At 36.6% G+C, this 27,747-nt stretch overlaps 1 protein-coding gene across 3 annotated transcripts; it reads right to left on the bottom strand.

Annotated features, from left to right (window-relative positions):
• Positions 1 to 3,823: 3,823 nt before the first annotated feature.
• LOC26526353 (homeobox protein ceh-19) lies at positions 3,824 to 8,305 on the bottom strand. Of its 3 annotated transcripts, none has more exons than XR_003407684.1 (3): positions 5,544 to 5,562; positions 4,242 to 4,436; positions 3,824 to 4,171 (listed from the first exon to the last, which is right to left on the bottom strand). XR_003407684.1 is itself a non-coding variant. In XM_015158777.2 (3 exons), exons 1-3 carry the CDS (start codon positions 8,175 to 8,177, stop codon positions 3,834 to 3,836), a joined length of 711 nt encoding a protein of 236 aa, XP_015014263.1. In that variant the 5' UTR covers positions 8,178 to 8,305; the 3' UTR covers positions 3,824 to 3,833. The 3 variants fall into 3 exon arrangements, 2 of the variants coding, with proteins under 2 accessions (XP_015014263.1, XP_026832922.1); XM_015158777.2 differs by lacking the exon at positions 5,544 to 5,562 and adding an exon at positions 8,000 to 8,305; XM_026977121.1 differs by lacking the exon at positions 5,544 to 5,562 and adding an exon at positions 5,616 to 5,634.
• Positions 8,306 to 27,747: the final 19,442 nt, after the last annotated feature.

Here is a 27,747-nt window from a genome sequence, read left to right as displayed (position 1 = left end):
CGAGCAGCAAAGCAAAAAATTATAAATGCCACTACAACAATAAATCTAAAGGACCTGGAACGCTTTTGGGAATTGGAAGATGAAGCCGAAGAGACGATTACAGACAATCCATCATCAACGAGGAAGGCAAATTTGTGGTTTCAATTCCATTCCACAAAGAGGCAAAGCTGGGAGACTCTCGCAAACAGGCAATGGCAAGGCTTATGCAAATGGAAAAGAAGTTTCAAGGAAACCCAAAGAACTGGGCAACGAATTCATGAAAGAATACCTTAAGATGGGATATATGGAATCTGTAAAGACAACGGGTCAAGGTAAATACTATTTACCTCATCAAGCTATCATCAGGCCTGGAAGCTTACCTACGAAGCTACGAGTACTTTTTGAGACATCCGCAAAGACGACAAATGGACTAAGCCTAAATGACGTTATTATAGCTGGTCCTAAGATTCAAAAGGATATATTCGATATTCTAATTAAATGACGCAAGTGGCAATATGTTATGGTAGCTGACATAGAAAAAATGTATCGCCAAATAAAGGTTGCTGAGAAAGACCAAGAATACCAATATATCCTATGGAGAGATGATCCAAAATTGCCGATCAGTGAGTTTAAGTTAACAACCGTAACTTATGGCACATCGGCAGCACCTTTCTTAGCAGTCCGATGTCTACGAGAGTTGGCAGATCGCTTTTGCCAAGAGGATAGCGTCTTAGCAGAAACAATTAGAGACGACTTTTATATGGATGACCTCATAACTGGTGCAGACACAGTCAACGAGTGCTATGAACTTCAAAGGAAATTGAGACAAGTGATGGAGAAGGCCGGCATGCATCTGCGAAAATGGGTTGCAAATGACAAACGTATTTTAGCCGACATTCAGGACGACGGTGCTACGGAGAAAATCTACATTGAGGAGAATGAATCGATCAAAACCTTAGGACTTCAATGGGATCCGAAGAAGGATACATTTACGTTTTCGGCAGAAAACCCAATGCTAACACGCATAACAAAGCGGTTAGTGTTATCACAGTTGTCCAGAATTTTCGACCCACAGGTTGGCACCTGTAACGATTCAAGGCAAATTTTTCATTCAGAAACTGTAAAAGTTACCGATGACTTGGGACGTTGAATTGGAATCCAACTTAGCTAACTGGTGGATGGAATATGCTAAAGGTCTATCATATTTAGAAGAATTTAGCATTTCACGCTGGACTGGATGCTCCAAAAGTATTATGGAGCTACATGGATTCTGCGATGCATCAGAGAAAGCATATGCAGCGGCTGTGTATACAAAAGTAGGCGGCAGAGTTACTTTGCTAGCAGTAAAAAGCAAAGTAAATCCTATAAAAAACAGGAAAACAATTCAAAAGTTGGAATTATGTGCTGCGCATTTATTAGCAAAGTTATTAGCGAAGGTGCAGGCTATATGGAGCAACAAGATCACAACGCATGCATGGAGTGATTCGCAAATTACTATTGCTTGGATACTGAACAAGCGCAGCAAAGATAAGTTCGTCAGAACTAGAGTGGAAGAAATCAATAAACTAATTCCCAATGTCAAATGGAATTACGTTAAATCGGAAGAAACTCCAGCAGACGTGGCTTCAAGAGGGATATCACCGCAGGCTCTTAAAATCTGTGAAATTTGGTGGAGAGGGCCGAATTGGCTAGCTATAGATGCACAACACTGGCCCACTCAAAAGGAATCGGAACTTATTGTGGTATCCACATTGATCAAATCCGAATATCTGCAAAATCATCTTTTATCGAAGTATTCATCGATCGACAAACTTCCTAGAGTAATGGCGTATTCATTACGCTTCATAAAAAAGCTCACATCTTACGGTGAAGGAATTAAAGCTAGCGAAGATTGCCGTGGTAAAGATACAAAAACAGCTGGATTTTGGACACGAAGTCAGACTACTCAAAAACAAAAGACCATTAGACCCAAAGAGTAAGTTACAGGCGCTAAATCCGGTTTTGGATAGTGATGGCGTACTTCGAGTTGGTGGACGACTACAAAACGCAATGATACCCTATAATGTAAAACATCCAATTATACTGGATAAGTCGCATTTGAAGTAGTTAATTGCAAAGGATGCTCATAAAGAAACTCTGCATGGCGGAATTAACATTATGAGAACTTATATTCAGAGGGAGTTCTGGATATTTGGCATACAAAATTCCTTAAAGAAATATTTAAGGGAATGTATTGTATGCATACGATACAAGCAAGAGATGTCCAGTCAACTGGTGGGAAATTTACCAGTTTATCGAGTAACGGCTGATTACTCGTTTCAAAATACTGGAATCGACTACACCGGACCGTTCCAGATTCGCTGCTCAAAGGGAAGAGGTCAAAAAACGTATAAAGGATACATTTGTGTATTTGTTTGTATGGCAACAAAAGCGATACATTTGAAAGCTGTTAGCGACAAATTCCTGGAGGCCCTTCGACGGTTCTTTGCAAGACGAGGCAAGAGTGAGAACCTATACTCAGATAATGGAACAAACTTCGTGGGAGCTTCAAGAGTATTGGACAAAGAATTTGTAGCTGCCACTAAAAACAATAATGAGTTAGCACCTACACTAGAAAAAGTAGGCATCAAGTGGCACTTTATTCCCCCGGGAAGCCCCACATGGGAGGTTAATGGGAAGCCGGTGTAAAATCAGTGAAGCATCACCTTAAACGAGTTATTGGTGAAAACGGCTTTACATATGAAGAATTTGCATCGCTGCTATGTCAAATCGAAGCAGTGCTAAACTCGCGTCCATTAGTCACTGTAAGGAGCGAAAGCTATGATGAAGACATATTACGCCGGGTCATTTTCTGGTGGGAAGACCTCTAACTGGAGCTCCTGAACATTTTGACGAAAGTAAGACAATCAGCTCTTTGGATAGATGGAAACTTATTCAACGCATCAGAGGTGATTTTTGGAAGAAATGGAAAGAGGAGTATCTGTCATTGCAACTGCGAACCAAATGGCGCCAAAAAAAGCCAAATCTGAAGGAGGGACAGCTGGTTCTTATAAAACATGAGAACACTTACCCTGCAAGATGGCAATGGGAAGATTCATTAGTACGACTAAAGGACAAGATGATAAAGTCCGGGTTGTCACGGTTAAAACAAACGAGGGGGAAGTAAAAAGATCGCTAAACAAGATCTGTCAACTTCCTGTTAGCGAAGCAAAACCAGCTAGAGCTGCAACGCATTCTCCCCCCCGGAGAATGTCTAAATATGTGTTTAGACATGATAAGTAGGCAAACTATAAATATGTTCTATTTATGGGCTGCAAAAAACATGTCACTGGACAGCATAAGTGGCAACTACAGATAAGTACGATTGCAGCTGCCTATTGCCGAAGTGTCAAGAGATATGACCGATTAGCGCGGTCATAGGCATCAAACATAGAATAAAAAAGAATAAAACTCAGCTGCATTTACAAACGCAGACTGCGGCGTCTTACAAGCGCTGCATTATATAATTAGATGATATAAACCTATGTACGAATGAATAAAAGGTGAAGCCCTCGCAGTAGCGAGTCAGTTAGATTCAAACACCCGAATTGAACTCATTAAGTATACGCACAAGTTTATAGTGTGAACATTAGACTATAGCGTTCTCTATTGTTAAATCGTCTGATATTTTCGTATTTAATTTCATTTGTTTGAACACTGTGGAAGTGAAATAAAAACTGCGGAACGGTTAAATCTGCATTTCTCAGCTTATTGAAAAAAGAGACCGAAGCAAAGTGTGTAATTTTTCCCCCTTTTGTACAAACATGGCTTTATCCCAATTAAAACAATAAAAAGAACTTAACTATTTGCTATTATTATTTTATTTCAGATTTAATCATTTTTAAATGGGTTTCAATATTATCATATTTTGTATTTGGAATAATAGTTGTTATGGGAAGGGTAGGTATCCATAGTCCATGTCTGTGCGCTATTTTCAACCGTGAAGTCAACTGTTTCTTCCATTTCGTCCGACGATTTTGAAACCATGTTTTTACTTGAACTTCAGTTAAGGATAATGATTTTGACAGTTCAACGCGCTTGCTAACGCTAAGATATTTGTCTAAATTAAACTCATTTTCAAGACGGTCCAGTTGTGAGGCACTATAGGCCTGACGGGGTTTTCTGTCAGTAAATTTCTTTCTCAATTGTTTTTCTTTAGAATAAAAAAAGACATTTTTAAAATGTAATGTGAGGATTTGAATAATATAAATTAAAAGCAATACCTTGAAAGTTTGAGGAGTTGGTCATGTAAGAGGAAAAAACGCTTTCTGTTGGCCATATAAACCGCGAGACAGTGCTGTCTTCAAATGTGAAGGGAAACCGGAGGGGGTGTCCTTGACATAAATCAAAATTTGTAAATTGAGTTTTATTTTGAACTACCTGAGGAATGCTAAATTCATACAGATTTGGTACATCACCTGAAATATAAAAATTCTTTATTATTTTTCATAATTTTTAGGCATTTTTATATTTATTGGACCTTTAACCGATTACGGGAGCGAAATAGACACTCTAGTCCCGGCATACAATAACTAAACTGTTTAAAAAAATTCAGACATGCTAAAGACTTTCTAATATCCCATGACTCGAGCTCACAATGGTAATATAACACCTAATATAGTATGTCTCGCCAATTACATTGAAGAACTCATTCCGTATTCGTCTTTTTATAACGTGGTATAATAGATTTGTACCTTGAAATGAATCGAATATTTGGGATTTTTTTAAATAAGAGACAATTTTTTTCACAATCTAATTTCGTATCTTAAAATGTATAATTTGAAATTTGTATACCCTTTCATAGGGTATATTTCTTCTCGGTGTTTCATTCTCCAGATCTAAGGTTCACGTCTTTACTGTTTGTACGATCCTAAATCCACCTTTGTACTGTTTACTCGTCGCGAGCGGCACGAGACGCCCTCTCCTCTTACCATCTCGCTCTACCTAGTGCCGGTCAATTCGGTCTCTCACAGCTCGCTCTTTCCGCTTTCTTTGTTCAGTCTGCCTTTCTTCAAACTTTCTTCCTCTGCTTTACTCTCTATTTAACAACTGGCGTATTCCAAACTCGCACTCTCCACGCACTACCATTGCGCTAATTTTTTTGAAATGCGATTATTTTTAATTTGTTTATCAGGAAATATCAGGATCAGAGCTGACAAAAAGTATATTACAAATTTCTTCGTTACTTCTGACAGCTCCTGCCAATCTCGTTTTTTCCTTTCAACAACTTTATTGGCAATTTAATACTTTTTCGGAACATATTGTATCTATCGAGTTAACTATGTATTTACTTTTATTTAACGTTTTTTTTTTAAAAATCCAATTTTTAGTTAAGGTCAGGAAAGTTTTCGCTTGATCAACAAACGATTTGCTCTACTTTCTCGCGTAAAAATATAACCTATACAAGTTTTATAACCAAACTTCTTCATTAAAAAAAATTTTTATGCGCGTGCAAATTCGCTGATTTGATGTTTCTAAATAAATTAAACGAATTTAATAAAATTTCATTTTTATTCGAAAATTACCAATAATTTTGATAGTAAATTGTGACTAAAACTGAATTTGAAAAGGTTGACTATAAAAACACAAATTCCCACCTACGATTAAGCGGTTTAAAGCTCGAGTCCCGCCCATAATTCACACATCGTTATTTCACATGCCTAAAATGTACTAATGAGAATTATCATCAACATTGACAGTCGTCAACAACCAATCAATCTGCTTGCTAAGTTTTGTAAAGTATGTTTATTATATATGTGTACAAACACATTGTTCGCCAAAAAAATAATTTAAATGAATACATAAACGCAGTAAAGGAGACATAAATGATTGTATGTATAAAGTTTATTCATATATTCTTGATTAGTGTTAACAAACGAGTCAATAGACGAACGGGAAGTCTTTCCTTTCTCTTCAGTCTCTTAGTTTTTAAGCTATATGCATGAATCTCGCCGACACTACTTTCTTCTATATAATATAGAATCATCTATATAATAACAGTATATAATACATACATATATAAATACATAAGCTAACATTAGAATATTTGTAAAATAAGTGGCAGCCAATGAATATTTGTTTTAATTAATAAATATTATAATTTGGTGCACACCAGTTTTTTGTAAATACATAATTTCGGTTTTATTCATATAAAAATCGGAAGACATAGTTGCCATAGGAACAGTGAAAACAGTTCGTATTCTTATTTATATAGAGAACTGCGGGGAATACTATCGACTATCTTTCTTTATTTATTTATTTTTCAAATGATGCTAAATTATTAAAAAAAAGGAAATAAGAGAGTTTCGGCAAGTGGAAGTATATATACCCTCTGCAAGGTTACACAAAAAGGGGTCTCAATTATATACTATATACTATATGGTATACTATATTCCTCGAAAAGTACGTAACAGGCAGAAGGAAGCGTTTCCGACCATATAAGGTATATATATTCTTGATCAGGATCAATAGCCGAATAGTCGAACTGGCCATGACCGTCTGTCCGTCCGTCCTAGAATGTTGTCCTACCTAGAATGTTGAGATTAAGCATGCAGCTTCCAAAGTTTGTTTCCAAATGTTGACACTATGCCCACAAACCGCATTAAACTGCCACGCCTACACTTTTGAAAAATGTTGATTTTTTTTTATATATCTTGAAAATTTAATATTTGTTTGGCAAACAACTTTTTGGCACGCCCACTCTAGCACCCACAAACCACCCAAAACTGTCATGACCACACGTTTAAAAGTCTTGTGATATTTTTTAATTTTTTTAAAATATATTTTGTAAAACTTTTTGCCACGCCTACTCTAATGCCCACAAACCGCCCAAAAATGTCACGACCACACTTTTGTAAAATGTGATATTTTTTCATTTATTATAAAATTGTTATAGATTTGCCAAAAAAAACATTTTGCCACGTCCTCTCTAACGCCCACAAACAGCGCAAAACTGTCACGCCCACACTTTAAAACAAATTTTAATTTTATTTTAATTTTATTATTTTTTTTCCCCAATTTTTACCCATATTCCAGAATTCGTTCGCACTTCTACTAGCTGATTAACTCGACTAACTCGGGTAACTCGACTATAGCATTCTCTCTTGGTTTTTTTTATTTGCTCATATTCCCTAGCTGAGTAAAGGGTAACGAATATATGGTAGTAAATAGACATTTATAAGACTACTAAAATAATAAAAACAAAAAAATATTGAAAAGTGCGGGCGGGGCAGTTTTGGCAAGAATATATGTACTTATATAATTTATAGGCTCGGAAACACTGTCTTCTACCTTTTACTTACTTTTCAAAAAATCAGTGTACCATTTTACACTACGAGTAACAGGTATAAAAATAAAAATTTAACCACTACTGAGGAACAAATAGTTCATAATGAACTTCACACCATGGAATGTGTGAAAATATTTGTATGCATCTTAAAGCAAAGAAAATAATAAAATCAAAGAAGAAGAAAGGATGACTTATTTTCAACCAGATAATTGTCTTTTAAATACCCGCTTGAAAAAAATTGCTAAGCTTAAGCAAAATAAAAATAAAAAAATAAAAATTTGGTTCAACTTGAAATTGTTCTTGTAGGTGTCCTTTAAGGTCTCTAGTACTGGATATAAAAAATGCTTTTGAAGCCAACATAAATGCTTTCATTTCAATATGACTATCGAATGACTTTTACTTTTCAAATAAAATAACGTTTTTTCTTGTTATAATATATATACATATGTATATTCCTTTTCGGCCTATTGTTGAAAATCAAAGAATATAATAAAAATTAAAAAAAAAATGTATTTAAATATAATACAAAAAATAATTTTGATGGCTAACATTTTATTTAAGTAAGAAACTATATTGTGAGTTATATAACTATATAACTGTTATTTAAGAATTAGAAAAGCAAATAAATAACTTTAAGCTAACAGCCATAAATGGCACCACTATATTTTTTTATAGTCAACTTACTTTTCTTACTTGATGTAGCATTTGTATTATCTTTGGTACATTGAACATTTAACTTTGGATGAGCCTCTGAAGTGCTCAAAATGTTGTCAATACTAAATGCTCCGAATTTTTCCTTTTTTTTTAATGTTATACTTTCGTTAATCCAAGAACATAATCTCGATTTGTCTTGTTCGAGTTGCGGATTCATCTTGTCTTCAGTATGACTACAACTGGAGTTTGAAACGTTGACTGTAAGAATACAAATTCCCCTATACGATTAAGCTGTTTAAAGCTCGAGCCCCGCCCAGAATTCACACCTCGTTATTTCAGATGCCTAAAATGTACTAATGAGAATTACCATCAGCATTGACCAGTCTACAACCAATCAATCTGCTTGCTTAGTTTCTTGAAGTATGTATATGTATATGTGTATATGTACGCATTGTAGTCAGAAAAAAAAATTTTTAATGAATTTATTAGGTATACAATTTAAAATTTGTTAATTTGGCCCTTCATTTGTAATTAGGAAGCAATAAGATATTAAATCAGACCCATAACTTTTTCAATTACAATTGCTTACTGCACACTGGAGGCGATACTATTGCAAAATAAACAAGAGAGAACGCTATAGTCGATTTTCTCGACTAGCATATACCCGGTAATTTGAAAATTTTGAGAAATTTTAAATTTTTTTTTGGCATGTCGATAGAATTTGGCAAGAAAAATAATAAAATGTACAACAAAAATTAAAAAGTATTCCCGTGACAGCTTTGGGCTTCTTGTGGGTTTTTTTTCAAAGGCGTGGAAGTTTTTTCAAAAGCTAGAAAGAGAGTTTGTCTAATAATTAATCACTAATAATCTAACAACCAATACAATATTTTAGCGTTTCGAATTCAAATAACTACAATATCGAAAAAAGTTAATATTTTTGTAAAATAGCATATGGTGAAAATAGTGGTCAAGTGGGTGTCAAGAAGAATGCATGAGCCAAAGAAGGACCTAAGAACGGTCTTACTATTAGACAGCAATACAATGGAAATAAAAAAAAAAACTGATTTTAATGCCTAAACCATTAGAAGAAGATTTAATTTGTTTAGTATAAAGGCGTTTACAGTTCCATAATTAAGTTTAAATCTTAGTTCTAAATTAATAATAATTTGCGAATACCTATTATGTTACCAAATTATTGAAAAACCTCGTTCTGCCAATATCTACTTTGATAAGATTACCGTCAAAAATAATTATATAAAAATCAATCCTCTAAAATGGCCTTGTGGAGGCTATTAAAAAGACAGAAAACGTCATTTTAAATCTAGCCCACACACATTTGCTAACGTTGTGTATTCACAGAACATACGCCCAAGAGTGAGACGCAATTTTAAAATACCATGATGCCAGAGCATGTTCTGACAATTATACTATATAATTCATCCTCTTTTGGCCATTATTCTTTCGACTTGGGCAACCAGTTCCATCCATCATTCTAGTAATTTTTCCGGTGTACACCCCTTGATGATATGTCTGCAGGGTTGTCTTCTGACCTAACATTTCTCCACTCCTTAACTCCTTAACTTTTCTAATCTCGTCAGTTCGAATAAATTTGTCTTTATTATTCCCATTTCTAATCCCTGCAAGTGTGATCGTTGAATCACTCCAACCATATGCCTTCGTTTGACCTCCAATTGCTGTCCTAACTCTATCTATTAATTTGATGAGAGAAGCTATAATAGCTATAACCATCGAAGAGGATCCCACCTTGGCATATACAACGGCTGCGTATGCTTTTTCGGACGGAGAATCCATGAATTTGTACCGGCATTTTATCTTGGGATTTAATCCACCTTGGGATTTAGAAATGTTAAGTTTTCTTTGAAAGCATTCCATTCATTGGCATCTGGATCTGATAAGTTCTGATCCCATTTTCATTGTTACAGCCTAAAGGGTCATACATTTTTGCAAGTATAGATAATTCGTTTATTACAATTGTACAGGGTTCACAATTAAAATTTAATTTTAGTCCATCTTTAATCGGTTTCCGTTGAAGCCCCAAAATTTTAATGGATTCATTTTCTCGGATCTCCAATATTTTATTTTCTTCTGTACAATGCTTCCACTATTTCTGAGACATTGAAAATCCATTTACTAAGGTTGAAACCAACCGTTTATAATTCAAAGGTTATTTGAACGTTTTTTCTGCCTTCTTCTATGGACTAATCTTCTTCTTCTATGCACTAGTCATCAGATCATTTTTAATTATTTCTTTTATCGATACATTGATATTTTGCATTGATTTCAAATTTCAGCGAGCACTCTTGTCGCTAATTAGGGAGCCGATGCTGTACCGTAGATAACTGTTGTTAATTTGCATTCTTTTAGTTTATTATATGGAAAATCTCTCCAAATATGCAGATATTGTTGATCCTATACAACAATGTTTATTTGCTGGTACATTTTTTCGATGTCCAGCGATACTACAAATGGCCATTTACGCCATTTGACGATGATATCAAAGATATAATATTTATATTTTTAAACTCTTGTTCAAACCCACATAATGTTATTTAGTCTTTTGTTGTTTGTAGTTTTTGCTGAGCCATCGAAAACTACTCCTAATTTAGTTGTAAGGCTGGATTCTCTTACACCTTGATGTGGTAAATTATATTTTCCTTCATTCTTAGACTCTACCATATGTCCTAAGTGAATGCATGGATGAATTTTAAATAGATTTCTTTCAATTTCATAATTTTATTTAATTTTCTTTCCAGATTATAAAATTGCGCTATAGCTTGCGCCTTGGAGTCTCCTAATTCTCGTTCATTCTTATATGGAATTTTTACTACATATCTCCCATTTTTATTTTTTTTAGTGGTCTCTCAGAAATGTTTTTCAAAAATGTCCCAAAATGTCCCAAAACCTCTCTAAGTCTTCTACTTTCATAGAGAGGGGCGAATTCGATCCGTTCTCTTCTCCCGACACAGTCACCGATTTTCCGAAGCACATTAAGACCGCAGCATTTTGCTTGGCAACCATCATGTTCCCGAAACACAGGTTGCGGATGCACCCAAATTTGTAACTGCGTTTTGATCCGTGTTACTACCAAATAACTACGAGATGCATTTGCTGGTACAAGCGCCCCTACAAATCTCCACTATCAAAATCAGTGTGGGGAACACGATAGAACCAGGACTGATACCGTGTGGAGCCAGCTATTGCCGTATGTCCTTGGCGGAATTTGCCCTGCAAATATATAATATATTTTTTTATAAGTCCTAGTAAGCAACACCCAACCTTTTCCTTTTACGAGCTTTCAGAAATCTGGGACCAAATTGGCCCAAACCTTGGGACCTTACTTTGCCTAAAATTTCTTTGAAATAATGCGCATCATTTTGTAACGTGCAACGAAACAAGATGATGGAAGGTAAGGGAACCTGTACTTGCAGGTGCACGCTTTAGAATCCGGCTTCAGCTCGTCGGTGTTGCTTTGGGGTGTTGGTCTTGCCTGTATAGATACTTTTTCCATACAGACATTATTGCCTAAGATTGAGAATTGAGCGTGCTTGCGACAAAAGAACATGGGAGCTAGTATACAAAATCGTAAGAATAAAACAAATATATTCAGAAAAAGATATTTCTAGAAAAGGAGGGAAAGGATGAGAAATTTGTTGTTAGTGAAACACGGATGTAATACTTAAAATATTAAATATTGTTCCTATTCTTCCAGAAATATTTATTAACTTTTTTCCCATTTCTCAAAAGTTATTCATGTTTAATAAAATATTTTCTATTCAGATTCTTTGATTAGAGAATAAAAAAAATAGACCAGTGGTTCACGAGTAAATTCGGTTTGATTTTAATTAATATAAAACAGATAAACCGATAAAGACAGATAGTTAGACAGATAAAACTCACTCAATTTCAAGATCGGAAGATCGATCTCCCGGTGAACTGAAATGACTTTGGAAATATATAGACCATACTTTCACTTATGTTTTCTCGAACCAAAACGCATTTAAATAAACTTGTCTTTGCCATATTTAAGCAAAAATTTAAACGTTCACTCTCTGAAACTAAGTGAAACATCTTTTTTTTAATATGTTTTCTTCAGCAAATAGTTGCCGGCGGCTCGAAATTTACTTTGGTGCTTTCATTTTACTAATATTTTTCCAGCAATTAAATTAAATAAAAATCATTACTCGCTGTTCATCGAGACTTCTCAATAGCAGGAGGCTCGCCGAAACAGTGGTGACTTGATTCTGCCTAAAAAGTTAGAGCCTTCGCGTAGCTAATCTTATCACTTTTCCCCCGATATTTACTAACCTGTGAATGCCCCGACCAAACCTTGGGGACTTGGAGGTGGCGCTGCTGCTCGAAGGCTGCGCCACTCATAGATTTTCGCAAACGAAATTTCCGCCTGGGAAATCATACCCACAAAAAAAAAATTAGACCGCGAACCGTTTTAGCGGATAGGAACACTTAATTCTATATTCTTAATTCACACTTAATTTCTATATTTTAGCACTTTTTTTTCTCACGCCCCTCATGAGGTTATGAATTTTAGAAAAAAAATTTCTAGCTCTAAGACGAAACATTTAAGACTTAATGCTCCGACGGTTCGATTAGAAAAGAAATAAAAAGGAAGCTCACGTATGGGCCTAGGCCATAAGCAGTAATTATGGTCAGCTGAAAATCACTCCATATGCAATATGTAAGCTTTTCAAAACTCCGCTGGTGCAGCTGGTAATGAATTGCATCTTTTTGGTATATTTTCGGATGTCCAATACTGCATTTAATATAACATTTAATTAGGTGCCCAAAGCAAATTCCCTTGAGGTGCGTGAACCACAGTAAATGAGTGTGTCATTGTACTCATTTAAAAGATTTCGGAAAGTCTCCGACCTGAATTAAAAGCATTGCGCGATATAATGCCTTCGGGCACGCAAGACACTTGTTCCACGTGTTCTGTCTCTGAATATTTTATGACAACGTCAGCAGTGATTTTCTTTACTGTTTGTTTAGATTTGGTTAGATGGTCAAGAGTTATAGAATGCCCATGATATCTTTTCCTGATCTAGGATGGGGTCCAAGATTATCTACATATAACCTCAATTACTCTTAACTCAATCATTTGGTCTATTTCCGTATATACTCGTATATATGTCTATATCTTCTGCCCTTTGGTCGTAAATCACTGGTAGACAAACTTTTCCCACAAATTCTTGTATGTTCCCATCGGCAATGCTCAATTTTGAGGTTTTTTTTTAAATGATACGCTATGAAACTCACAGCCGACTCTGAGTTCAACAGCCCCTTTACAGGGCGCAAAACTGTGTCACCAATAAAGGCCGCGGATCCTGCAGACAATCTCCTAAAGCGTTTATTTCACGTGTGTATTTCGTTAGTTGCCTCATCTCATTCCAAAACCCTTGAATTCGCTGAGCGCTGCGAAACTATTTTTCTGTTTCCCGTCGTCGGTTAAAGGTTTGTGTTTTCTGCTTGTGTTGCGGCATCTGCGCAAGTTAAGTCGTGCGGGGGTGGTGAGTAAAGTGAGTAGTTCTTTAGTAGCTCAAATGAACTAAGTCAAGGGGCATTCTGGGTATACACATCTGAAGTCTTCAGTGGCTCAAAATTAAGTGATTTTTATTTCTCAAAAGCGTTTTAGATTAGCCTAGTGTACAAATCGTTGTGGCCGCGTCGGCAGTTTTGCGCGGATGCCCCCCTTCAGTGATTTTGTATGGTTCTGCGGAATCCTCTGGCAGGGGATCGATCTGCTATTTGTGATGATTCCGCTAGCTTGGTCCTCGGTATCCGGGTTGATCGCTCCGTATGTGGGTCGCTGCTCTTGGGCGTTTTGGGGGCGTTTCCAAACCACAGCCAAGCAATACAGGTAGCGATCGGCCAAATAGTCCTGATACCGATGGCCTTCTCTCTGATAATTCTAGCAGATTAGGCCCAACGGCCCTATCTCTCCCTCGATCTCCGGTGTCTCCTATAAGATGATCCGAAAAAATTCTCTTTTATTTCTGCGACATCTTTGTTTGAAAAACTTGAAATTTTGTAGAACCTTGAGATTTACGGTCAATTTAAATTTGCAAATGCTTGAACCGAATTCCAGTAAGTTTATAGTCTTAGTTTTGTTTTTAGAGAAAGAAAAGAATGAGTAGTTCAAACGTTATTTTTCTGTGAGTCTCGTGTATTAAAATTTTTAATAAATGAGGCTTTGAAGTTGGGCCCCGGAAATAAGATAATAATAATAATATTTTCAACAAACAACGTTAGTGGGCTGCTTGAATGTATATCGGCTGCGCTTTTCGCTAGGTGTGGGTTGAATATTGCACTTTGATTGCCACAGAACATTATCATCATAAGATAGCGTGCTGCGGCAAAAAAAAACAATCACGGATACACACAGTCTTGAATCGCGATGTAGTGACAACTGGAGAGAAAACAAGATAGAATGCTATAGTTGTGTTCCCCGACTATCAGATACCCGTTACTCAGCTAGTGGAAGTGCAAACGTGAAATTTCCAAATATTCTGAAATATCGGTAAAAAGTGGGAAAGGAATTATAAAATGAAAAAAAATAATAATAAAAGTGTGATCGTAAGAGTTTTGGGCGGTTTGTGGGCGTAAGAGTTGACGTAGCAAAAAGTTGTTTAGTAAATCTATAGAAATTTCCAAGATAATATATATAAAAATATCTCAACATTTTTAAAAGTGTGGGCGTAACAGTTTTGGGCGGTTTGTGGGCGTGGCAAAAAATATTTCAAATATTTAATAAAATACAATAAAGAAGTGAAAAAGTATCATTTTTCAAAATTGTGGGTCGTGGCAAAAAGTGAGAAAATATCAAAACAATTTTCAAAATTGTAAGCTTGACAGTTTTTTGCGGTTTGTGGGCGTTGGAGTGGTCGTGGCAACATTTGGAATTAAACTTGCGCTGCGTCTATGTCTCTGGAAGCTGCATACTCATTCTCAAGTTTTCCAGCTTTTGTAGTTCTTGAGATCGAGGCGTTCATACGGACAGACGGACGGACATGGCCAGATTGACTCGGCTATTGATCCTGATCAAAAATATATATACTTTATATGGTGTTATAAACAAAAACATGGATCGACGCTACTTTTAGTCTTAATAAATTCACCATTCATCTACTTCTACTACCATCTACTTCTTATATAGGTCCCCAATTTGTCCTAAAACTCAACCATTCTCTGATACCACAGCTTTAAATAAATATGTGCTCAGCCAAAAAGTTACTTACCATATATTTAAAGGATTCAATTCAAAAGGCACTATCTTCAAATTTCACGCCTTTTTCGATGGTCTTTTCGGTGTTGGTATTCTGACACAGTTAAAGGTAGACATAGACTTAACCAATTTGAAACCTCAAGCGAAAATGCTAATATTAATACAGGCAAATAACACTAAACAATTAATTTCGGTACCTGTTACCACAAACGAAGGCTTATTTTTTGTGAAACCCTGACCATTAGATCAAGTTTGACTATAACAGGTGGCCTATACAACGCGCATAACGCCATAGATCAACGATTCAGATACAGAGCAAAATTTTTACTTAGATTAACCCGTAAGCCCCATAACTTGGAACAGTGCAAAATTACTTCGTACCTTTACTTGAACACTGGAATCGCAGAAGATACCCTTCCGATCCAGACAGAACACATGAACAACGAAGAAAGAACGACAATTTTAAAGATTTTTGCAGAATACAGAGACATTTTACAGATAATATTTTACACGGAGGGTACGAAATTAACATTTTCTAGTGCAGCTAAGCATTCAATCCCTATCATAGATGACAGACCGATTTATACCAAGTCATACTGACCCCGATTCGCACACAAGGAGTAAGTAAAAAAACAAATATCAGATATGCTTGATCAAAATATAACCCAACCCTCTTACTTACCTGGAGCGTCCCCATATGGGTGGTATCCAAAAAAAAATAATCCGAACCAGTTGAACAAAAATGAAGGTTAGGCATCGATTTTCGGAAACTAAATCTAAAAACAACATCAGACAAGTAACTTATACCTAACATAAGCGACATCCTTGACAAATTAGGAAAATCAATGTATTTCTCCAAAATAAACCTCACCAGCGGATTCTATCAAATAAAAATGGATTCAGAAAATACACCCAAAACGGCCTTACCCATAGATGGAGGACATTTTGAATTTGTGAGAATGCCTTTCGAGCTTAAGAACGCCCCAGCCACTTTCCAAAGAGTGATGGACTCAGTCCTTGGTGAACTCATTGGCGTCAAGTGCCTGGTGTACTTGGACGACATTATCATCTTCTTACCCTCCTTGCAAGAAAAAAAATTTGCTCTGAATCAGAGTGAAGATGGGTGCATCGCGTTGGCGCTCCCGGAAAAACTGCCAAATTTCCGCGCTGAGCCAGCGGGGACGCGCCAAGGGTTGCGGCCGAAACCTGCAACACCAAAAAATCTCCGGAGGTCCATCGACCGCCCACCGGCTCCGATCTCCAGGGCCATGAGATAGGTCACGGTGAGAGAATATTTTGGAGCTTTCTCTTCTGTTTTCTCTTTCGTCCCCTTTCTTTTTGTGCAACGCAAGATGCAATGTCACGTTAGCTGAGTAACCAGTGTTGGTAAACGGCCAAATATACAGGTCTGGTAGCCGCCGGCGTCTCCAACCACAGGTGGCGCTTCTCAGCGACAGCTTGTCACTAACTGTCAAAAGCTACTTGCTATGAAAATCGAAAAACGATCTTGTTGCTGGTTGTAGCATACTTTCCTGGGATCATGTAATCCCAGTGAAAATAGCACCAACAAGCTCGGGATAGAAAATATAGGTGTCACAGGTCAAAAAGCAGACCAATAGCCAACCCCACCGCTCACGCGGTACACCTAAATCAGGGGCCCAGGCGACCCAGCTGGAGCGGTATAACTCCCACCGGGGAAGCATCCCCATTTCCACCCAAAAGAAAAAAACATATGACGCGTCTGTGTCTATAAGGCCGGCGGAATGGTCTGCGTCTGAGCCGTATCGGCTGACAGCAAACCCAACATTTGGCGGAAGGTATAAACATGCACACCTGGCAGAAGGTATAAAATGCGCAATCTAGATAGAATGTCTGAATAAAAATTTTACTTTTGGTGGCAGCCACACACGTGCAATTCTCAGTTAATCCCGAGGCTGGGGCACGGATTCTGGAGGCCCTACCAATCATCAAGCAATGCTATAAGTGCACCCACAGCGGAAAAGGAGCATATGGCGTTCAGCAAAGGGTCTAAGTTCCAAAGGACCCCTCTCCTGAATCAAAGCGACAGCACCCCAAAGAGGCTTTTAGAACAGACCTCCCCCATACCAGAGTCCATCCAGCAAAGCGGATTAAGAGCTCGCTGCTGGAAATCGAGGAGATGGGAGCAATTCTGGACGGCCCTTTTGACGAAGGTCAACCATAATGGGGTGAGAAGTATAAACCTGGCAATGAAGAACTCTGTCGCTGCTGTTAGGCTGCTGGAGACGGACGGAATCTATACAAACCGAACGCACCTCAACATTGGATACTAGCCAGCAGACAACCACCCAGGCCCTCCGAGCTGTCACTAACCGAGAGCGGGCAACGCCGATACCAGGTCACAGGATCGCACGGCGCAGTCCGCGCTAAAAGCCCAGCGATCAAGCTCCGCCCTATGCCACAGTTGCGGGAAAAATGCCACAGGCTAGGCTACAACAGCTACTCAGCCGGTGAGTCTCGCAGGAAGAGACTACCGAGAGAGAGGCCTGATGCGCTGATCATCAACCCAACAGCAGAGCTGTCGTACAGCGAAGTCCTATGGTCACAAGAGGCCAGGACGCCAGACTCAGAGCCGTTGGTGAAAATGTAGCCAGGGTCAAGAGGACGGCCAAAGGCGAACTGCTCCTTGATCTATGCGCCTCGTCCCAAAACAAAACCCATAAGCTCAAGGTGGACGTGCTCGGAGACCGTGCCAGCCTTTGCACGATTACGTAATCCAAAGTGTTTTTGATTCGTGATCTCGACGAGCTAGCCTCAGAGAACGAACTGAGGAGCGCCCTAGAGTGTCAGGAGAACCGAGAGAGCCAGGAGGTAACATGAGTGCGCCGATCCAGCAAATCCTCGGGAAGCAATGCTTCCCGGCCATACCGTGGGGGGTTCTGAATTTACTCGCCCATTGTAATTGTTATGATTTTTATATAATATTAGTCTTAGTTAAATAAACGTATTACAAAAAAAAACCCCTCCTTGCAAGAACATAAATTAGACCTTTAAGCTGTTTTTGCCAGATTAAGGAAAGCCAACATTAAAATCCGTTTGTGCAAGTCATTTTTCTTCCAGAATGTTTTTACTCAGAATGGCGTTAAACCTAATCAACGTATTATAAAATAGAAATCATAAAAGGATTTTCCGTCGTGAGGTTAAATCCTTCCTGGGCCTCTTAAATTATTATAGCAAATTCGTAAAAGACTACACAAGAATAACCAAACCCCTAATCCTTAGACTAAGAGGGAAGGGCAAACCAATAATAGATCAGGTATTTGTAATCGAATTTGAATTTTGCGAAACACTTGCTCCCGCTTTCGTCCATACTTGGCAAAAAGTTCAAAATCATAACGGACCACAAGCCTTCAACTTGGCTCATGAGTATGAAAGACCCTTCTTCAAAGCGGGTTTGATGGGCTCTGAAAATAGCAGAGGCTGATTATGAAATCGTATATAAGAAAGGAACACCAACCACACTAACGCAGATGCGCTCAGTTGTATTGGGGAAGAAGATATAACCTTATCGACGAAATGTCCAACCATTCTACTGATGGTAATACTATCCATTCAGGTCAGGTCTTGACAGCAATATGTTTCTCCGAAAAGCCACTTAACGATTTCAACATTCAAATTATACTCCAAGACGGAGATATTCCTGAGACAATCACGACTGTGCCATTTCGTAACAAAATCAGACGCACAGCATACAATCTTCATAAAACATTAGGACATTCACTTATTCGCACTTATAAGTGAATCCTATTTAAAACGCATTACTGTTGAGGAACATGGAACTCTTAAAGGACGTAACCGATACCGACGAACAACAGGAGATAATTAGAAATTACCATACCAATAACAATCACAGAAGAATAACGGAAACATTCCCACACCTAAAAAGAAAATGAAAGGGAAGATTATCGAACTAATCAACAAAATGCGATATCTGCCAGACCCTAAAATACTTCCACAAAACTTAACCAACCAAATCCCGGAAAATCCCGAGGAACCCATAGACATTCTCCACATGGAAATCTATTCTAACAATAATAAATACCCTTTGACTATAAATTGATGAATTCTCTAAGTTTGCTAGCTTAGTAATATAATATATATGAGCTAGACCAGCTAGAAACTGCCTTAACGTAACAAAATCTCTAAAAATCTTCCTGTCCATATTTAGCAAGCCTAGGAAAATCATTTGCGATCAGGGACCTCCTTCCAACAATTAACAGGCAACTCGCTGGTCGAAAGGCTACACTCGACATTAACGGAAATTTACCGTATAATCCATGAATTAAAGAAACAAGCGAAAATCCCAATTGACCACGACGAGATATTGTCAAAATCTCTATTCACCTACAACGACCATATCCATTCCGCAACTAAATATTCGTCTTTTGAGCGACTCACAACAACAAAACCAAAAACGAATTTCAACAATCCTGTACCCTAATGTTAAAGAAACTTTACAGAAACAAGTGGAAGCTAGAATCAACAAACTTAACAAAACCAGAACCGAACCTTCCCCTGTACCCACCTAGCAACAGTATTTAGAAAGGATCTACACAAAAACCAGACAATACACAAATCCAAAATAAAAAAATTAGGAAAAACAACCCTAACTGAAATCAATACTTTACAGGTCCTCGACCCAAGACACTCAATATTAAAACTGGAGGACAACCGACCAATAGCTATCTGGGACACGCTCGAATTATTACTAATTAAAAAAAACTAGATAATTTCATAAATTATACCCAAATTTTTGAATCAACCCTAGAAACCCTTGCTATCGAAACACAAAGGGATAACGAAAGCTCAATCGAAGTTTTAAAGATCAAGCTTAGACAGATAAAGAACAGATTGGCCTCCTTGACACCACCACATAGGGAAAAAAGGGGACTAATAAATTTTCTGGGCAGCGTAATTTAGACTGTTACGGAATATATGGATGCAAACGAAGCATCCAGAATATTAAAAATAATTGGGTATATTAGAGAAAGATAAGGAAAAATTACGAATGAAAACCGATAGCTATTTGAAAATCAGATAGCTGTAAGCGATGAAGTAACAATAATATTTAATAACATAACAGACCATATAAATAGGGCACAAAAAATAATAAGTAAATATTTTGAGCAATCTCAAAACGAAATCTCGAAGCATATTAACGGGGAAAATGCAGAAATCCATAAAATACATTATATGAACAGAATAATCTTAAACATAGATATTTTGGAAAATCTGTTGGAAAGAATATCTGACAGTTTTTTACTAGCAAACTTATAATTATACCCAAATTCATATTAACCCAAAAGGAAAGTACAAAAATTAAAATTATCCTAGAAAAACAATGAGTCACTGTGGAATAGAGCTTTTATATGTCTGGCATTCGACTGTGGTTCATTAAGTGCCCAAATGTTTAAGAAGCAAAACATTCCATTATCAGAATGAATGAATTCTGATACGCCATATAGATGCAACATTTTTGTTTTAAGAAATTTGACTACCTCTATTGCCACTGGATGTATAAAATCTATGCAGAGCCCTTGTCGGCACGTTCCGTTACCCGTTGTTCTTTCATAGGTGTTTAATCTTGTTGGCGGTTTTGATGACCGTACATACGTTGCACTCCTTCACTGTCATTTGCAAATCCACATAGGCATGGAAATCTATGATGCTGAGAATAGCGGCATATAATATATAACAGTAATCTTGCGGGGCTGCTCTCGTGGTATCCCGACGATCACGGCTGGCCTCCCGCTTTTCCCTCCTCTCACGGTTGCCTTCCCGTCGTTCCTGTCCTCCTGCCTTTCATCTGCCTCCGCTGGTCTCCAATATGCTAGTGAGGATTCCTCACCAGGCATTCAACAACGGTGAATTGTACCCTACGGCCGGTCTCTTTCCGTACTCCTTTTCTAATGCCTCCAGAGTGGCGACCGTTTCGGGCTCGTCTACAGTCTGTTCGATGAATTCGGACAGAATTTGTTTCATTTGATTCTACAATTAAATGCTGCTCAAAGCAAATTTTTGCTAACTCTTTCCAGACACGATGAAAATGTTGCGATCAATTGCTTCAGATCCAAATTTTGTTATGATGTGAGCTGATATGGGGTATAGGACATATATGAGTATCAGCCATGTCAAAGTCGTCATTTAAATCCATTATTGCGCGTATTTCTAGAGCCGTAATGTTAGGCCAAGCGTTCACCAAAAATCAATTCAAAGATATAATCATTGCATCAGACAGGACACGATTAGGAATTCTAAGTCTTTGGTTTTGCCTTAACATTCTACGGGTACTGTGATAGACCCTGTTGGCGGTGCGTACACATTCCTAGCCTAGTTTCATTATCGCCTGCATTCGGTTCCCTGCCCCAGAAGTTGGGGACTTTATGTTAAAATGATTTGGAATTCAATAAAATAATTAGCAAGCTTGCACTATACTACTTGACTATGCCAATTGGCACACTAGAGGAATATAGATTGTTGAATCTAATAACACTGCTTAAGTTTAATGTTCAATAAATATTCAAATTAGTTTTGCAATTAGTTTTATGTTTAGCACTTATATCAAACTACAGGAATCTACATTTTTGAACCTAAAAACACTATTCCTTAATAGTAAATGAATACGAAAATGTTTTTCGTCGGATGCCAGTACCGCTACGCTAAGCATTCGATGTTAAGGCACCAACGTGACAGAATAAGCTCGTTGTATTTAGGTCGTAGGTTAGCCCCTCACCTCTCCAATATAACGAGAATAAATATGAAAAGTGCCTGAAAAATACTGAGCTTTGTCAGTCATCAGTCCTCACAACCCCACAAGCTTAGCTGTAGCTTGATCTTAAAACAATCGGTTTATGTTCCCTTCCCTTAACACGTCCGTGTGCCATAATGCAATACGATCCCCTTTTGTCAAGGTTGTCCATCAAAAGTTATGTCATCATTTTTGACCTTCTCCACTTCTCTGTCAGCACTACCTTCAAAATGTATTCAGCGACTCATTCTCATTGGCATTTACATTACACATTTGTTGAATAATATTTTGTCAGCTTGTACCATATGTTAATAAAATACTTTGTAATAATATTTAAATATTAATAAAATAATAATAAATAATAAATAAAATAATAATAAATAAATAATATTTTAATATTAATAAAATAATAATTAAATATTTTGTAATATACAGAAGCTACATTAGTTAACAAAAATTGTTATAGCGGATAATATCGAATTTATAACTGAGAAACGATGCACACGTCAACAAAAACTGCTGACTATTCGCGACTGCAAACGTCGCTCTGAAGGCCCTTGTCTTTGTTTTTAAAAAATAATACATATAAAAAACATATTTATATATAAGCAAGGCTGATATTCGCCTCTGAAAAGTTAAATTTTTTAATAAATATTGCTTTTAATTTTAAGCAGTGAAATTTCCTTGCCTGGAAAAGGATAAAATTAATATTTCTCTTATGCCTAATTCTGTAGTCTGGATTTTAGACTCGTTGACAACAGACGATAAATTAACGTAGCAATTTATTCACTAATTTATTACTTAAACATAGTAAACAGTTGTCCATATATTTTTATTTGGCTTCTACGAAAGCCAAAATATTGTACTTCTTGTACCTTAGCCTTTTATTAAGAATTTTGAACCGCCCTGGTCTTCAATGCACCCATAGAAAATAAAATTTGACTGTGCACATAAATTTTAAACTATTTTCCATATTATATTCACTGTTTAGTTTTCTTTCCTCGCATTGGACTGCAAAGTAGCCGAATAGCAAGATCCAGGCTTTCGACAATCCTTTGCGAGGTATCCTATGACGTTGCAGTTACTGCAAAGGAAGCCTCTCTTGTCGCTTTATATTGTAGTTAGTTCATTCGATTTGCTCAGTCGGATCCCAGCAGACGCTCAAAGAATTTTTATTATATCTGAAAAGCATTGTATCCAGGCTTGATCCCGCAAGTTTTGTGCTGGTATTCCTTCGACGGTGGTCCATCAACTAGTTCAGTTCGCTTTTGATGCTGCCCGCCCACACCATCTTAACATCACAATACACTGAGAAGTTTTTAGCATGATGCCACTTTAAATTCTTCTGCGCTCATCTCCAGCATATTCTGATAATGGAGACTCTGGTCGATTTCCGGGAACTCATTGGTCAACTTTATTAGATCGCTCTACGAGTTCAGCGAGGGAACTTTTTACCGTGACGACCGTAAATATCAGTGCCTCCATAAATTCCATCTTATGGTTCATGACCATTCAAAAGTTTTTAAAGGTATAATTTTCTGGTTAGAATCTTTCTTTACTTATTTCTTTTGTATTCGGAGTCTTTAGACTTCTTATAGATTTTAGAAAATTAAACAAAATTGTGGAAAATTTGTATTATCCGATGATCTTTTAGATAGTTTATTGGAAATAAAGGTATTTACGAAATTTGATCTAAGACAAGGATATTTTCATGTGTTTGTTTACAACGAATCAATAAGATATACACCTTTTATAACGTCATTAGGGCGATTTGAGCTTTTGGCGGATGCCCATGGCCTTCAAAAGTAGGTGAGCAGACCAGCAGGTCATCAACGTAGACAAATACCTGATAACGTAGCGCTGCTGGAATAACTTTTAAAATTAACTTAACTTAAACTTAACTTAAAAAATATAACAAAACTAAGGCTATTCAATGTAGTAAGCCGGAGTACGCCTCCCCTATCATTTTATTGAAAAAGAAATCCGGAGTGCTTAGACTTCTTATAAATTTTAAAATAGTAAATAAAATTGTGGAAAATGTGTATTATCCGATGTTCCTTTAGAAATTTTATTAGAAAAATCGGTACTAACGAAATTGGATCTAAAATATGGATATTTTCTGTTTGTTTACATCAAATCGATAAGATATACATCTTTTATTACGCCATTAGGGCAATTTGAGCGGATACCCATGGCCTTAAAAACTGACCCACAAGTATTCCAAAGATTTCTTAATGACATATTTTCAGACATGTCATGATAAAATTAATTAACGAAATTGACTATATACAATTACAGGGCTTTGATGCCACGACGCTGAATAGCATCTGATTTTTTATTTTTCAAAAAAGTTTTGAATTAAAGACATTTTCTATAATTTACGCTGTGAAAATATTTAGGATCTGGGAAAAAGGTTAAAAATTGTACTCAATAAGATTTGTTTGAATTCAAGAATATATGGATTTTTTTTTATTGATAGTGTGAAACAGCGTAATGATAATAGCGGTTAACATATATTATTTGAAACTAATTTAGTAATTTGTCTCGGATAAGATGTTAGGGTCCAAGAAATAAAATAAATATTAGAAAAGAGTAAGTGGTTTACAATGTAATGTAAAGTAACGACATCTATTGCTTAACCTGGGAAACTAGACCAAGTCTTCATCACAAGGAAGATCACAGCTTGCATAAACGCTTGATTCTGACTTACATACTCAGGTCATAAAACCAACGACCCAAATAATTAGATGCGTATCTACCATAGATTGGTTTAGTGCAAAACTCACATAAAAATCCAAAAATATAATAAACCAGCGTGTGTAAGCAAACAAAAAAACAAATGAGTCAAAACACTTCTATGATTGAGCACGATGTGCAAAAGTTAAATAGGATAATAGGATATGAACGAGTTGAAATGTATTATTTTTTTGCTAGTTTCCAGTCAGATTTATTAAGGAGTGTTTATATGCAATAGAACGATGACCATGGAGTGCTAGGGAATATTGAAAAAAGAATGGATAGTGGTCGCTATTATTGAGGTCACTCATAACTTTCCATTTTGTTTCCGGCCAGTAGTTTTCCAAAAAACGGTCAGCAGAGGCCAGAGAAAGATCTATTAGGGTGACTGTGCTGTAAGTTGTCGAGAGCTGTAGTCGGTGATTAGTCGTTTAGGAAAATATAGTCTGAGTCTGCTTAGACTAGGACAGGTGTGGTTAAGTTATTTCCTCAAAGTACGTTTAGCAAGTTGAAATGTTAGTAGATATTATGGTAAATTTGGTTTTGGAACTGATTAAAATTCCAATCGCTTTAATTGGTGTTGAGTTTTGAAGATTGATTCGTAAACTAGGATGGCTGAGCCTTCGACTGAATTTGATTTTAAAGCTTATGGGCAGCTTAACGTAGCAATTTATTCACTAATTTATTACTTAAACATAGTAAACAGTTGTCCATATATTTTTATTTGGCTTCTACGAAAGCCAAAATATTGTACTTCTTGTACCTTAGCCTTTTATTAAGAATTTTGAACCGCCCTGGTCTTCAATGCACCCATAGAAAATAAAATTTGACTGTGCACATAAATTTTAAACTATTTTCCATATTATATTCACTGTTTAGTTTTCTTTCCTCGCATTGGACTGCAAAGTAGCCGAATAGCAAGATCCAGGCTTTCGACAATCCTTTGCGAGGTATCCTATGACGTTGCAGTTACTGCAAAGGAAGCCTCTCTTGTCGCTTTATATTGTAGTTAGTTCATTCGATTTGCTCAGTCGGATCCCAGCAGACGCTCAAAGAATTTTTATTATATCTGAAAAGCATTGTATCCAGGCTTGATCCCGCAAGTTTTGTGCTGGTATTCCTTCGACGGTGGTCCATCAACTAGTTCAGTTCGCTTTTGATGCTGCCCGCCCACACCATCTTAACATCACAATACACTGAGAAGTTTTTAGCATGATGCCACTTTAAATTCTTCTGCGCTCATCTCCAGCATATTCTGATAATGGAGACTCTGGTCGATTTCCGGGAACTCATTGGTCAACTTTATTAGATCGCTCTACGAGTTCAGCGAGGGAACTTTTTACCGTGACGACCGTAAATATCAGTGCCTCCATAAATTCCATCTTATGGTTCATGACCATTCAAAAGTTTTTAAAGGTATAATTTTCTGGTTAGAATCTTTCTTTACTTATTTCTTTTGTATTCGGAGTCTTTAGACTTCTTATAGATTTTAGAAAATTAAACAAAATTGTGGAAAATTTGTATTATCCGATGATCTTTTAGATAGTTTATTGGAAATAAAGGTATTTACGAAATTTGATCTAAGACAAGGATATTTTCATGTGTTTGTTTACAACGAATCAATAAGATATACACCTTTTATAACGTCATTAGGGCGATTTGAGCTTTTGGCGGATGCCCATGGCCTTCAAAAGTAGGTGAGCAGACCAGCAGGTCATCAACGTAGACAAATACCTGATAACGTAGCGCTGCTGGAATAACTTTTAAAATTAACTTAACTTAAACTTAACTTAAAAAATATAACAAAACTAAGGCTATTCAATGTAGTAAGCCGGAGTACGCCTCCCCTATCATTTTATTGAAAAAGAAATCCGGAGTGCTTAGACTTCTTATAAATTTTAAAATAGTAAATAAAATTGTGGAAAATGTGTATTATCCGATGTTCCTTTAGAAATTTTATTAGAAAAATCGGTACTAACGAAATTGGATCTAAAATATGGATATTTTCTGTTTGTTTACATCAAATCGATAAGATATACATCTTTTATTACGCCATTAGGGCAATTTGAGCGGATACCCATGGCCTTAAAAACTGACCCACAAGTATTCCAAAGATTTCTTAATGACATATTTTCAGACATGTCATGATAAAATTAATTAACGAAATTGACTATATACAATTACAGGGCTTTGATGCCACGACGCTGAATAGCATCTGATTTTTTATTTTTCAAAAAAGTTTTGAATTAAAGACATTTTCTATAATTTACGCTGTGAAAATATTTAGGATCTGGGAAAAAGGTTAAAAATTGTACTCAATAAGATTTGTTTGAATTCAAGAATATATGGATTTTTTTTTATTGATAGTGTGAAACAGCGTAATGATAATAGCGGTTAACATATATTATTTGAAACTAATTTAGTAATTTGTCTCGGATAAGATGTTAGGGTCCAAGAAATAAAATAAATATTAGAAAAGAGTAAGTGGTTTACAATGTAATGTAAAGTAACGACATCTATTGCTTAACCTGGGAAACTAGACCAAGTCTTCATCACAAGGAAGATCACAGCTTGCATAAACGCTTGATTCTGACTTACATACTCAGGTCATAAAACCAACGACCCAAATAATTAGATGCGTATCTACCATAGATTGGTTTAGTGCAAAACTCACATAAAAATCCAAAAATATAATAAACCAGCGTGTGTAAGCAAACAAAAAAACAAATGAGTCAAAACACTTCTATGATTGAGCACGATGTGCAAAAGTTAAATAGGATAATAGGATATGAACGAGTTGAAATGTATTATTTTTTTGCTAGTTTCCAGTCAGATTTATTAAGGAGTGTTTATATGCAATAGAACGATGACCATGGAGTGCTAGGGAATATTGAAAAAAGAATGGATAGTGGTCGCTATTATTGAGGTCACTCATAACTTTCCATTTTGTTTCCGGCCAGTAGTTTTCCAAAAAACGGTCAGCAGAGGCCAGAGAAAGATCTATTA

This window comes from Drosophila erecta, unplaced genomic scaffold (genome assembly GCF_003286155.1).
Source record: "Drosophila erecta strain 14021-0224.00,06,07 unplaced genomic scaffold, DereRS2 tig00000021-arrow-pilon, whole genome shotgun sequence".
Taxonomy (NCBI): domain Eukaryota; kingdom Metazoa; phylum Arthropoda; class Insecta; order Diptera; family Drosophilidae; genus Drosophila; species Drosophila erecta.
This window is presented reverse-complemented; position numbering and strand designations above follow the sequence as displayed.

Bases quoted from the DNA above. Each gene is read 5' to 3' on its own strand.
- LOC26526353 (XM_015158777.2), bottom strand. From the start codon at position 8,177: ATGAATCCGCAACTCGAACAAGACAAATCGAGATTATGTTCTTGGATT. The intron at 4,437-7,999 runs GTAAGAAAAGTA...TTTATATTTCAG, and splicing joins TAATACAAATGCTACATCAA to GTGATGTACCAAATCTGTAT. The intron at 4,172-4,241 runs GTATTGCTTTTA...TTTATTCTAAAG, and splicing joins CAACTCCTCAAACTTTCAAG to AAAAACAATTGAGAAAGAAA.